The sequence below is a fragment of the Typopeltis vanoorti genome, chromosome 11, assembly GCF_054136105.1.
Source record: "Typopeltis vanoorti isolate ZY-2024b chromosome 11, IOZ_Tvanoo_1.0, whole genome shotgun sequence".
Classification (NCBI taxonomy): Eukaryota; Metazoa; Arthropoda; class Arachnida; order Uropygi; family Thelyphonidae; genus Typopeltis; species Typopeltis vanoorti.
This window is the reverse complement of record NC_143559.1, coordinates 50,366,645-50,381,882: the sequence shown is the minus strand read 5'-3', so window position 1 is coordinate 50,381,882 and position 15,238 is coordinate 50,366,645. Positions and strand designations below refer to the sequence as shown.

Sequence of the window (15,238 nt, the reverse complement as noted above, 5' to 3'; positions counted from 1 at the left end):
TTGTTGGTATCCTCCTTATCCTAGCAGCAATGTATGCTGTGTAGCCTTTACAACTCTTGCAGTATAACATTTGAATTTCAGGCTTCTGTCAATCTGAAATCTTATCACTAATAAAGCATTCAAATAACACAATAGTCATTTTTGCACTAATAATTCCAGTAATGTAATATAATAGTCATTTGCAAGTCATTTTTGCTCCAAAGTACAGAAATGAGTTACACCTATTAACATTGAAATGACAATCTTTCTTGCTCACTTATCCAAGCTAAAATTATTTAAATCTTTCTGAAGAGACTAAACATTGGCATCACTCATTATAATTTTCTCTGATTTTGCATCATTAGCAAACAGCAATGGTTAAAGGCCAGAACGCTGTGAAACCTGGCTGATATTGCTCATAAAATCTCTCTTACTCATCTGATTAACATATTATCAATCCTCTCCACTCATCTTGTACAATAACCAGCCATGCTACAGTTTGTCAAATGTCTTTCTAAAGTCCAGAGAGTATCAATTCCCACACACATCTAGCACACTATCACTTTGTCATAAAATGATAATGGCATGTTAAGCAAGGCCTACCCTTTATGAATCTATTCGAAAAGAGAATCCTATCTATCAACCCAATCCTGTATTCCATTTCTAACTACTCTAATGCCTACAAGTGTACATATACAGACTGTCTATAACTGAAAACAACTGTCTTACTAAAACTCTTGTTTCTTCTTCTTCTTCAGCTTCATTGCCACTTGAGTGGCTATGAAGTTGATCTGCTGCAGTGATTACCAGTCGCTGCAGCAGATCAACCACCTACATTCAGTTCCATCTAGTGTCACATTCTCCTCCAGTCAAGATCTTGGATGAAGAAGCTATCTGCTCAGCTTTGTCTCCCCTTACTTCTTTTGACTAGTGGGTTCATCTCCAGCATACTCCTTCCCACATAGCTTTTGTCTCACCACATAACATGGCCAAACTACCTCAGCCTCGATTCCCATGGATCAGTGAATTTTTGATCTTATCCAATCTTGTTATACCACTTGTAAGTCTCATCATTCTCATTTCAGCTACATTCTACACTTCTTCATCTGCCAGGTCTCACTACTTTACATCAGTGCCAGTCTTACTACCATTTTGTAGATCTTTCTTTTTTAATTTACAAGACACTTTTTGTATAACATAAGATAGTTGAAACCTTCTTCCAGTTCATCTATTCTGATTGTATCCTATTGGGTTGTCCAGGTATCCATCACTTTGGACACATGATCCTAGGCATGGGAGCCTAGACACCTGTGTCATGTCTGTGCACTATAGTGTTATAACCCCCCCCACACACACACACACATTGCTGCAAGACATACTTTGTCTTATTTCTACTGATCCTCAAGCCACTGGCTTCCAAAGCTTTCTTTCACTTCCTCTATAGACTTTGTGCAAATCACCACAAATGTCATTATCCAGGTGATTCAATTCTTGTCATCTCTCAATACATCCAAGATCATGACAATTAAGAAGGGGACTCAAAGCTGATCCTTGATGAATCTCCAGTTTTACTGGAAATGCCTCAGGTCTCAGTGGCTCCTACTCCATATCTCATCCTTGTTTTGCTACCCTTCTACACATCTTGTACAAGGTGTGCATGTTATTTTAGAATAATTTTCTTCCTCATACTTCTCCATATCTTGTTTCTTGAGACTGACAAATGTCTTTTTCAAATCAATAAGACTAGAGAGTTTCATGTTACACACCTAATACTTGTCTACGAGATGCCTTAAGGCAAAGGTGGCATCAGTTGTTCCTCAGTCAGGCATGAACCCAAATTTCTCTTTCTAATTTACACCAGGTCTTGCAATCCCTTTTCCATTACTCTTTCCCATATCTTTATAGTGTGACTCATGAGTTTAATTCCTCTCTACTTACTACAAGACTAGATATCGCCTTTGTTTTTGTATCTTGGAACCCATTTCAATGATTCTGTTAATAGAGTCACACTTAGTTCACCAAGATATTTCCATATTTCTACAGGGATGTTATCAGGTCTGACTGCCTTCTGTTTGCCATCTTTTTCCGTGCTTCTTCCACTTCCATTCTTGTAATGTTAGGTATTAGCCCTACTACTGTATCTCCATTGATTTGTATATTCCTATTTACTTCAATAAGTAATTCCTCAAAATACTTTTTCCATCTATATAGCACACCAATTTCTTCATATAGAACAGTACTATCCTCTCCTTTGATCATCCTCACTCAGTATATGTTTGACCCTTCCTTATTATTCAGACTTTCATACAAGTTAGCATATGCTTTGGCTTTATATCTCTATTGCTCTCTTTACTTTTCTATATTCTGTTTTACTGTTCTCATCATCTCCTTAGTCCACTTCCAATTGGACCTTTTTTTCTCTGTAAGACACTTTTTTACTTCGTCATTCCACCACCATGCTTTCTTATCCACCTTAGTATTTCTATTGCCTGGCTCAACACCTCTTTTTCAACATTATGGATGTTTTCCATCTCCTATTGTTCATTTTCAGAGATTGTTGTTTGAACATGTTTAACAAACTCTTCTCTACTCTATTTTCTCAGCTTCAACTACCTTGTTTTAATGATTCCTTTCACTCGCTTCTGTTTTACCCCTTTTATTTCCACTTGGCAGAGTAGGAGCCTGTGCTATTCTGCCACTGATTCTCCTTGACAATCATATCATATGCTTGTCTTCTGCCACCATCCACCTGGAAGTGCTTCTGTCACTCTTGTTTATGTACTTGTGGTTTGCTATAAAAGGTGTTCAACATAACAAGATTACCTTCCATTGCAAATATCAACAATTCTACTGTATTCATTGTTTCTTGTGCTGATTCCATATCTTCCTTGTACTGTCTTACTGCCTTCATTACTTTCAATGACATGACCAATGAGGTCACTACACACAAAAAGATCCTTTCTCTACTTTATAATCTGCTTATTTTGCATTCTAAATCTCTCTAGAATTTTTTTTTCATCTTCTTTATAGCCAACTTGAGGTTCATATACACTCACCAAAGTCAGAATTTCACCACCAAAAAGACAGAGGTTTCTGACTGAGTACAATTCCACTCTCCTCTGCTGTCTGTTCATGCCACAATAAAATAGCCTATCTCCTCCTCCTCCAATCTCTTGGACCTGTTTGTTCTTTCCATTTTGTTTCTTGCACATAATATTGCCAGCCTTCTCTACTGCAAGTCTGCAACTCTCGGTTTCCAGTGAAGGAACCCACATTCCAAGTTCCTATTCTGACTCTTTTTGACTCGAGTGGAATGGAGTGAGTATAACCATTCTCGTTATATGGCACTATTGTCCACTCCCTTGCGATGACTTCATTACAAGATTCACTGAACAATTCAAGAATATAGTCAATTCTTTTGCACATTCCATAAAAATATGGGGTGATATGTCATCTGCATTTATTAATATCTAGCCTGCTCAACATCTCGTATACCTCTGGTTCTTTCACTTTTAGTCCTGTAGAATTTCTTCTCCTTTTAGATACTACATGGCATCAGTGTATGATATACACATAAAATGCTCATTAAATAATTAATTTCACAATATCCTCTGCCACATCACTTTATTACCATCCACCAGTGTCACCCTTCCGTAATTTTTATTCCTCTTTAGGAATAAAATTTGTGGCTTCACTGCCTAATCTCTTATGCTGTGTGGCGTGTGCGTTTCTTTTCTTTCCTTACCATGATTATCATTTTTAAACCTGCATTTTATACTCCTCATTAAGCATTTATATTCTGCATCTACTCATTGCCCATTATCTTGCTTCCAAAACAATTTTTTTCACTGCCAAAATAAAAAAAGACCTATTTTGCCATTTATCCATCTCGCACTTTTCTTATTTGTCTGATTCTTGACTGGCTGTCAGATGTGTTCTTACTAATTCCCATGGTCTACCAAAAAAGACCTAATTATGCCATTTGTCCATCTCACTCTTAACTTATTTGCTTGATTCCTGAGTGCCTGTCAGATGTGTCCTCAATTTCCATGCTCTACCAAGTTTCTTTTCATCACAGTTTGTCATCATCATCCTATGGTATTGAAGTGACTATGGAGATTTCCTAACTACCCACCTTATAGTTCAACAGACATCTCTTTTGGACTGAACCCTCTTCCTGCCTGGCCACCTTCCAGGTCAATAGCTCATGGTCACTCTTTCCAACAGGTATTGTTGTCACCTGAATACTGCCTAAATTTATCTTTCAAACTCTAGAAATGCACTCTCTCTCTCTCTCTCTCTCTCTCTCTGTTTTCATAATTAAAATCTCCCATTAGGATCACAAAATGTCACAAATGAGTTGGGAAAGAGCTGTTCTCTGCATTCCAGGCTTAACAACATCTTTTTAAATATGCTATATTCATTTTGAATGCACATGGAATAGCCTCAAAGCCATCATTTAACTAACATTCCAATAGTTTTACATTTACTTACACAAGACCAATGTTGTTGTTTTCAAAAACAAAGCTTAAGAAATTCACAAACGAGTAAAGTAACATATCTTTTCTATGTTTTAAAAAAGAGGCAATTAATTACTAATTATTATCAACTTTCACTGGGACATTTAAGATTACAGTGACAACAGCATGAACTACATGAATTACCCAAAGTCTGGCTTGAAAGGGCAATACCAGAACTGGTATCAACAACCAAATACATGGCAGTCCCTGACTTATGCAAGTTTTGACTTACACAAATTATCTTGAAAGAGCTATCAAAAAAATTTGAGTTGAACTAGATCAAAAACTACTTTTTTTTGATCAAAAAGATCAAAAACTATACTTGCCATGCATACATCACATGCCAATCTAATAGTGATCATCTGAAAGACAGACAGTCGTCTATGCAGTGCATACAGGCATATGTGCATTTGCCTTCCTTACTTACTGAACACTAACATGCCGCGCATTTGTATTCATACACGTTCAAAATTTTTAGTGTTTGTGACTGGGATAGAATACAATTATGACTGAAAAAATAACAGAAGTGGAAAAAATGAACTCGTGTAAATGAACCAATGTTGATCTAGAAATGAAAATGAAATTATAAAGGAAAAAAATTATCTGTTATTTATCTGATAAATTATCTTTTAAAGATTTTTATTGTTGATAATTAACACTGGTTTTTTTTATTTGGTAAAATTGTATTTAAACAATGTAGTTGGCACAAGTTTTTTTTTTTTTTTTGCATGCATATCTTTATAACATGGAATAGCATTTTTCAATACTTGCCAAATTTTAATGCTTTGTGGCTGGGGGGGGCATTGTTAAGAAAAATGCAAAGTTGAGGTGTGTGTCAGATGTGTGTCTTTGATAAGATGCATATTTAAGTATGAGTATCTAAAATGGGCTTGTACTCAATGAGTCCTTGGAGGTGAATTCATAATAATAATAATAATGTATATGTTACACATGTACATATGTAATTTTGTATATATATATGTGCATGTATATATAAATGTATACTTAATACATTTATATACTGATGTGCATATTTAAGGATGTTTTTTGTCATTTGTTCCATTTTGCAAATACTTGTGCCTTGTGAACTCTGCACTCATTGGCTATGTTTAAATTGTTTCTTGACTTTCTGCTCTGTGGTATATAAAAAGCATGCACATTGTAGTTAACATGGATTTATATTTGTTTCTTGCTTCATGCTACTACTTTCTGTGTGTTAACTTTGATGATACAATGAGATACTCATTATGAAATATAAGCTTTATTTTTTAGACTTACATGCTCTATTTTTTTTTAAATAGTTATTCTGTAAAGTAATTTCATTATAATTAAATTGAAATATATATTAATCTTTAATTGACCATGATTTATAAACATCTAATACCAACAAGTTTCGCCCACAGGGCTGTCTGGCTTCTTCAGGGCTTATAACAGTAAGTGAAAAAAACTCAAAATGGCTAGTACAAAGAAAATGGAGTAACACTATCATATAAATTAAACATTAAAACAGAACACGTAACATTACATGCATGGAGTGTGTTGTGTTAGTTACTGTTATGAGAGCACGTTCTGTAGTTTTGAGCGAAATTAAACTCTGGCAGACTAAGTGATCTTATTAAGATTTTCATTATGTCAGCTATTATCATTCCCTGGTTTCTGTTAAGATTTTCTCCAGAATGGAGGAAACGCGTGTAATGTTACGCGTTCTGTTTTAATGTTTAATTTATATGATAGTGTTACTCCATTTTCTCTGTACTAGCCACTTTGAGTTTTTTCTCTTACCATTATAAGCCCTGAAGAAGCCGGACAGTCCTGTCGGCAAAACTTGTTGGTATTAGATGTTTATAAATCATGGTCAATTAAAGATCAATATATATTTCAATTTAATTATATGTTTGAATGACCAAATATAATTTCATTAAGTTTGAAGAAATTAATGTCAACTCAAACCAAAGTGTTATCAGTTTTATGATTCATTAGTTACCCTTATGAAAAAATTACTTCAAAATTCTTACAATAATTTAAAGTTATATAATGTTGCTTTTATTTGAATCAGCACAACTTAATTCTGTTTGTGTGAGTGATGGATCATCTTAATTCTGTCCATCTGTGATGCAGTATGCTATCTCAAGGCTTACTACTCTGTTTGCACAAAATATTTCTTTCATTTCCTCAATATTTCTCTACTGTGCTTTAAGTATCAACCACCATGTGTCTTGGAAGAAAGGGCAATAAAATGTTTCCCATGAGGTAAAAATAAGTAAATGGACAACTAAAGTATCTTGTGATCCACCAGAAATGCATTCCAGCCCAAGTTAAAACCTTAGTTAAAAACCTTAGCATGAACATTTGTGTGTACTGTTTTCCTGTTTCTTTACTATGCAGTTAGGTTACTTAAAACTTTAGAAGAGAGGGCAGAAGGGTTTCATGATTTACCATACTATATTTGTTAAACAAAATTCAATTTTAACTGTATTGTACAAACTATACTCATAAAACAATGAATTTTATTATTATTATTATTAAGCAGCTGATATTATATTTGAAAAATAAGGTTAAAAAAATTCCTACCTTCAGAATTATACTGAAACTGCTGCAGATGATCATAGATGGTTCTGTGAAACCTGGTACCTAATTCTGTCAATACTGCTTCTACATTCTTTCCATCTAGCGAATCTCTTATCTTTTCAACACAAATTTTAATAAATTTCACCACATCAGCACAAGCCTGAAAGATGAATTTTGAAATGCCATTTCTTCGTGTATCAAAAAGTCTGAACTAACATTTCAATAAAACTTACATTACCATATTTACTTGCATAATCTTTATATAGTTGTGTAATATTTTACTTCTCTGTGTGCACGCACACACGCATGAGGTGAGTGAGAGAAAGAAATATGAACAATCCACCTTGTTTTTAAGTTGGGCACTATATTCTACACAATTATTGTGTAATAAATTATTACACAATAATTTATTGTGATGTACAGGCAGGTACATCACAATCTTATGAAACGTACATAATGCTATTGGTTATAATGCAATTCTTGCATTTCTGTAAACTGAACACATTCTCCTGGCCAGTTTGCCAGGTTATGGAAGAAAACATCCTGTCACCTCCATACGAGATGGGCTTACTCATCTTCAAATGAAGAGTCCTGATAAAGGCATGGCCTATATTAACAGCAGACCTCCAACAAGTCAAAAGACTCATTGTGGGAGGCTAACACTGTTACACACAAATGTCATCAAGCCATGCTTTAAACTCATTCCTGACATTCACCACGTATCGACTACTCTCGATGAAAGTACCTGCTCCTTATGCTCCTGCTCACACCCTCCTTATATAGCTTTTCCCTTAATTCTACCATTCTATGAAAAATTTCTTCCACATTAACAAATTTCTTCCATACTAACAAATGTTCTCAATCATATTCCCTCTCTTTCTCCTATTCACAAGGCTTTGCAAACTGCATTCCCTCAATCTGTTCTCATACTCTACCTCCCAAGGACCAGTTATGATCTCAGTCAGTCTTCTCTGGACTCTCTTCAATATATTCTCTTTGCCATGAAAACCAGGAGACCAAATCTTTGCACATTAATCCTTACACAATGGAACCAGAATCAATTTATTTCTACAATTGCCATAATCTGATGTGATGTCTTAACAACTTGTGCAATGTGACCTCTGAACTTCAGATCCTTGTTCACCACCACTCCAAAGTCTCTTACTCCTCAACTTCCTCCAAAATTTCCTTGCTAAGTGTATACATTGCATCCCATTGTTGCCTACCAAATTTCAGAACCTTACACTTTGAGCACTGAATTGACAGTTCCATACTGTTGCCCACTCATAAATTTATTCAAGTCCTCCTGAAAGGTCACAACATCTGCTTGGTTCCTTATCGCTCTTCCCAGTTTTGCATCATCTCCAAACAGCTGTATATCACCAGTTAAAACAACAAAACAATGGTTCTAAAACATATCCCTGTGGCACTAGTGACTTTCCTCTCCACATACCCAACATGCTGATACCTATCTGAAACCAGTCACCTATCCAACTCATTAGTCTATCATCCAATCCCATCTGCTTTAGTTACCAACTTGTAGTGTGGAAATCTATAAAAAGCCTTTGCAAAATCTAAGCATACCACTGCATATGCATCTTTCCTTGTCCAATACACTCGTCACCTTTTTATAGTACATAAGCAAGTTGGTAAAACACAACTTCCCCTTAACAAACCCATGCTGACAAGCACAAAGAATACCACTGTTATCAAGCTAATTTTGTATCCTATTCCTCACCAACCTCTCCAATACCATAACTACAACTCCAGATATACAGACTGGCATATAATTTCTTGCCTTAATATCACCACTTTGTGAAGCAGAACAATGTTGTCTTCCTTCCATTCCTTTGGGACTTGTGCTGTTGCAAGCCTCTTATTAAACAGGTAAGCCAAAGTTGATGCTAATTCCTTGGAACATTCCCTGAGAACACATGGAGATATGTCATCAAGTCTCATTAACATCACTGAGCTTACTAAACTCATATGCTTCTTGCTAGCTCACCATTAAGTCTTCTTTCATTTTATTCTCTACACTTGAGCTTCTGATTCCACACTGAGGATGAAACACCCTGATGAACTGCTCACTGAATACCTCAACTATGTCCTCTGCAGATGTTACCAATCGTCCACTTTTATTCATTAACATCATCTTACCATGATAATTCTTCTTGATACATGTCACAAATCGAAAAAACTCAAGAGTATTTTACTTGGCTGATTTGCTAATTTCTGCTCATTCTGCACTTTTCTTGTCCACACCAAATGAGTTAACCTGGTCTGCTCTCATTTTCTTCATGCAAGAAAATGAGAGCAAAACTTAAATACAGATCTTTGTTATATTCCCATGATTTCTCCACTATTTTGTTGTAAAGTGAAGATCTGATCCTGACAACCTCTATTTGACTTGAATCCAGCTTGTTCTTCACCAAGCTTTTCTTCCATAATTCTTCTCAACCGTTTCTCAAGTATACTTGCATAGATCTTGCCAGGAACACTCAGTAGGGAAATACCTCTGTAATTCTCACATTCAGTTTTATTTCCCTTTTTTACATATGGGTACTATGAGAGCTCTACTCCAATCATCGGGAATTTGTCCCTCTGTCAGGCTTTCTGAACTATGCAGTGCAGCTGTTACCAATCAAATGTTACCAATTGCTGTAACACTGTAAGACTCTTATACCACCATACTTCAGCATTTCTAGTCGAATATCATCTACTCCTGCTGCCTTTCCACATTTCAAGCCTTTGATGGCTTTTTCTACTTCAAGTATGGATATGTATTCCTGACTGCATGCCTGGGCAGTGTTTTTTACCACTGTGCTGTCATCACTGCTTGTTTAATTTAGTAGTTTTTAAAGTAATTACTCCATACTTCAAGGATATCTTTTTCTTCCATTTTCATGTCACCTTTATCATCTCTAACTTCTTTTACAGCACTCTTTCCTCCATTCCTAAGCTTCTTCAACAACCTCCAGAATATTTTACCACCTTCTTGATATTTATTTTCTATGTTCTTGCCAAAGTCCTCCCATAACTTTTGTTTAGCTTTCTTACATTTGTCTTTGTATTCTCTAAGAGCACAAGCTGACTTATTTGCCAGGAACTTTTGATATGCTTTCTTCTTTTCCTTCACTGCCTCTTTAACTGGAGTTCTGATTTTTCTATCCTTGCAGACTTCACCACATGTCTCTCTGGCAGAATCAATCAGGGTTTTCTTCAAGGCTTGCCACTGAATCTCCAAGGTTTGGTTCCTGTTCTCAAACTCTTTCATTTTTTCTTCAATAATCTTTGTGTATATTTTGTGTGAACTGTAGACTTCAATAGTCTACAGTTCACATCTGAGAGCTGCTCAACTTTTATTCGCTTTAAAACTTTCTTACATGTCATTCTTTTCAATATAAAATTCAATTTTATCCTGCTCAAGACTAAATAGTGATCACTTCCAATTTCAAATTCTCTGTACACTCTGGGTGTCCTGCACCAAGGAGAAAACATCACTATCAACAATAACATAGTCAATGAGACTTTTCTTATTCCTTGCCTCTTTTTCACATGGAGAGAAGAGGCAAGGAATAAGAAAAGTCTCATTGACTATGTTACTGTTGATAATGATGTTTTCTCCCTGGTGCAGGACACCCAGAGTGTACAGAGAATTTGAAATTGGAAGTGATCACTATTTAGTCTTGAGCAGGATAAAATTGAATTTTATATTGAAAAGAATGACATGTAAGAAAGTTTTAAAGCGAATAAAAGTTGAGCAGCTCTCAGATGTGAACTGTAGACTATTGAAGTCTACAGTTCACACAAAATATACACAAAGATTATTGAAGAAAAAATGAAAGAGTTTGAGAACAGGAACAGGAATTTGTGCACATTTTTATGTTGGAACATGGTGTTAGTAATAACTAGTCCATGTCCTGAGCAGAACTCCAACAGGTATTTGCCATTATTATTAGCTTTGCTCTTTTCTCCAAAATTTCCCAAAACATTTTTGTATGTCTGACAATCACTTCCTACTCTGCTATTTAGATCCCCAACAAGGACCAACTTTTTCTTTTTCATTTTGTCAGTTGCTTTCTTTAAAGCCACAAAAAATTCCTCCACTTCTACCTTAGTAGAAACTTCTGTGGGACCAGAGGTACAAATAAGTCTCATTGTCCAGTTTCCGATTCTAATATTTGCCCACAGTACTCTACTTGAAACTGCCTGCCATTCAAGAAGATCAGCATCGTATTTTGTGTTAAATACTATGGCTACTCCTTCTTTTACTTGATTGTCATTTCCTGAATATAACATTTTGTATTTATTGCTCAGAAAGATCTCACCAGTTTTGATCTTTTTTGTTTCAGTCACCCCAATTATGTCGATCTGGTACTTATCTAATTCCTCCGCTAGCTGCATTCTTTGCCATTTAGGCTTCTTTAACTTCTTTAACAGTACCGATCCTTAACTCTGGTGATGTTGGTTGGGGTGTGTTTTCAGATTTGTTCCAGTAGCTGACTTTTTGCTGTTCACCCTGTTCCCTGGCGAAAACAATGGGGGCCTTGTTTAACCGGGCGACGCCCCAGCTGGCATGAAATTTTGTCATGTTGTACCATCATTTTGTCTTTTGGTTTAACCAATAGGAATACAACTTGGTCGACTAAATCCCAAATTACTAGCCCATCCTCGTTCGTTCAGTATCCAGGTAGATACCCCAACAGGGTGCACGACGAGAAGGTGAGGATTGGACATTAGGTCAGAAGCCCTGGTTGGTTCTCCACATTCCTTTAAAGGCTATGTAGAGGTCTCCTCTCAGTTATACAGCTTTGACTCTTAAGCCCTACCCTTTTATTATACCATGTAATTGTGATGGCAAAGTTGACGAGAAAGTGAAATGTACACAACGTAATGCGATATTCAGCATACAACATGGCGGTCGGTCAGACATCACGCAGGACATCGCTACGAAGAGACACAAATTAGCAGAAAATGCAAGCGTAAATAATAAAGTGTCATTTCAGTTTCACCCAATGTTTTTCTAAAAAAAACAATGGGTGAAATGGAAAGAAATCTTGCAGCTGATGAAGCTACATTTGCATATCATGTATGTATGCACAACCAGAGTTTCAGTTCGATGGACTGCACGTCGAAAATAATCCGGAAACTATATGACAAAAAGTTCACTTGCGGTCAAAAGAAGACTCAAGCTATAATTGTGAGTGTATTAGCACCTTATGAGTTGGCTGTTTTCAGAAACGAACTTGAGAAAGCTAATTATATGTCAATAATAATAGACAGTTCTAACCACGGTGCTTTGAAAATAGTTCCAGTTCTTGTTCGATACTTCATACCAGAAGAGACCATCAAAACTATGGTTCTAGAGTTTTTAGATTTACCATATAAAAATGCAGACCAACTTACAGAATATGTATGGCAACTAGTGACAAAGTGGAATATTGAAAAGAAAATTGTTGCCTTGTCAGCAGATAATACTAATACAAATTTTGGTGGAAATTCCAGAAGAGGAAAGAACAATGTTTTTCATAAATTGAAATCAAAATTGAATTGTACATTGACAGGAGTTGATTGTTCATCCCATATCATAAATAATGCTATACACAATGTGTGCAGCTGATACATTGCCCATGGACGTTCAAGCTGTCATTGAAAAATTATATTAACATTTTTATATCTATACTGTTAGAGTGCATACACTCAAAGGTTTCTGTGACGTTTTAAATACTGAGTACAAGACAGTGTTAGGTTAGGGCACTCAAACACGCGATGTTGTCTCTGTACCCTGCTCTCAAAAGGATGAATGAGATGTATGAAGTTCTCAAATTACATGTTCTTTCACTTGATAAACTACCATTGCCTGTAAAAAATTTCTTTAGTAATCCAGTTTCACAGCTAATAGCCACATTTCTAGAATGCCGATCTGAAATGTTTCATGCAACAATTTGTGCAATTGAAGGTGAGAAAATCACTCTTGCTGAAGCAAAATCCATTATTAAAAGCCTCTTAGAGAAACTTCAGCAGAGACGAGATAATAATTTTGGAACAAGGAAAGAACAGTCCTTACTGATGAAGATGGACTCATCACCGAGAAGAATTATGGTATTATGAAGGTTATTTTCTTGATCATAAATTAGTAAATAATAATATTTGGTTTACCGATCAAGTATCAAGTGTTGATCAATTTTATTAACTGAACCAACTAGTTTCACCACACTTATCTGTTGGCATCTTCAGGGCACTTACATATAGGTTTAAACAATCTCACAATTATGTGTAACTGCAAAACTGACAAGAATAACTGTAAAAAACTGACTAGAATAATTACAAATAAAATAGTATCGAACGTGAGTGAAACACGTATCGCATGTACAAGATTAGCTAGTTGTTGCTGAGGAACTTTCTGTAGTTTGTATTAAAGTTCATTTCTTCTGTTTTTAAGGTTCTGATTAGGGTTTTCCATATCTCTGGGAGTATTATTAGGCCTTGATTTCTGTTAAGGTTGACAGTAGAATGGGCGACTGTGGCTGCTTCTTTCAAAATTCTTGAATGGTAATCTTCCTCTATGTAAGTAAGGGGAACAGCTTTTGTTCCACTCGATGACATGGTTAGTTGTAGAGAAATGAGACGATAGGCCAGAAATGTTCCTGTCTGTTGTTTTTGACATAGTCGATGTGCTCCTTTTGCCTGATTTCGAGGTTTCTCGAAGTCTGTCTGATGTAACTAGAGCCACATTAGCATGGAATATTATAAACTCCAGCATATTTATAGAAAGGATGGTTGTCTTTTGGAGATCTTAGTAGTTTACGAATAGATTCTATTGGTTTAAATGTTACTCTGATTTTGTGTTGTTTGAGGAGGTTGGCGAGCTTGTTGGAGATGCCACTTACAAACGGAATTGCAATTGTTTTTATATATTGAATATCTTCTTGTTCTCTTTGTGGTGGTTCAGAAAAAAGGACTTTATTGACTAGTCTTCTTGGATAGCCATTCAAGTACAGATTGTTGGAAATAAATTTTAACTCATCTTGAAGGGTCTTGTTGTCCATTGTAATGCGAATCGCTCTTTTCTTTAACATGTGTACAATGCTGAGTTTATGTGAGATGTGGTGAGAGGAGCTGAAATGTAGGTAGCAACCTGTGTTGGTCGGTTTTTTGTACACCAATAGATTTATACTGCCATCAATTTGTTTTTGGATTAAGATGTCTAAAAACAGTAGTTGTTTTTCTCTTTCAAGTTCCAGAGTGAATTAATAGAACGATGGAAGGAGTTGATCTTTTTGAGAAAATCATATAGGTCATCTTTGTTATTGTTCCATACGATGAAGATATCATCCACATATCTAAACCAAATTTTAGGTTTTGGAAAAATTTGGGATAAGATTTTGTTTTCCAAGTCTTCCATAAAGAGGTCAGCACATGAAGGTGAGAGTGGGCTCCCCACTTCCAAGCCTGTTAATTGTTGATAGATCTTATTTTTCCAAGAAAAGTAGTTGGAGTTTAGGCAGTGAGCAAACAATGAGGTTATATCTTATGGGAACAAGGTACTTAAGATGTCAATGACCTCTACTACAGGAACGTTTGTGAAGAGAGAGATGACATCTAAGCTGGCTAGAAGATCGTTATCCGATATCTTGATGTTTTTTAGCTTTTCCACAAAATGTCCAGAGTTTTTATTATAACTCTCTGAGTTGTGGATGTGTTGCTGTAAGAGTTTTGAGAGATGTTTTGATAATAAGTAGGTAGGAGAGTTGATTGCATCAATGATTGGGCGTAAAGGAATACCATCTTTGTGCACTTTTGGCATGCCATAGAGTCTCGGAGTTAAAGGATGCATCAATTTTAGCAAGTCTGTTGGCCAGTTGGATAAATTGCATAGTAATTCATTGGTATCATTATGGTTTTTTAATGTCAGATCTTTTGTTAAAAGACGGTATACTGAGAAGTCAGATAGTAGATGGTTGACTTTGTCCTCATAGTCCTTTGAGTTCAGTATTACAGTACTGTTTCCTTTATCTGCTTTAAGTATTATGATGTCTTTGTTGTTTTTTAAATCACAAATAGTTCTTTTATCTAGTGATGAGAAGTTTTGTTTTGTGGAATAGGGAGAGGAAAGTATTATACAACTTTTTAGTCTTAGATCATTTGCTGTGTGAGGCGGTAATAATGAG

The 15,238-nt window shown here is 35.7% G+C and overlaps 1 protein-coding gene across 1 annotated transcript in view; it reads right to left on the bottom strand.

Annotated features, from left to right (window-relative positions):
• The window catches only part of Sec10 (Exocyst complex component Sec10), a 225,602-nt gene that overhangs the window by 27,780 nt on the left and 182,584 nt on the right, over window positions 1-15,238 (bottom strand). Inside the window, exon 15 of the mRNA XM_090400320.1 lies at window positions 7,071-7,227. Within this exon, the coding sequence (XP_090256446.1) occupies window positions 7,071-7,227 (157 nt within the window). The remainder of the gene's footprint in view (window positions 1-7,070; window positions 7,228-15,238) is intronic.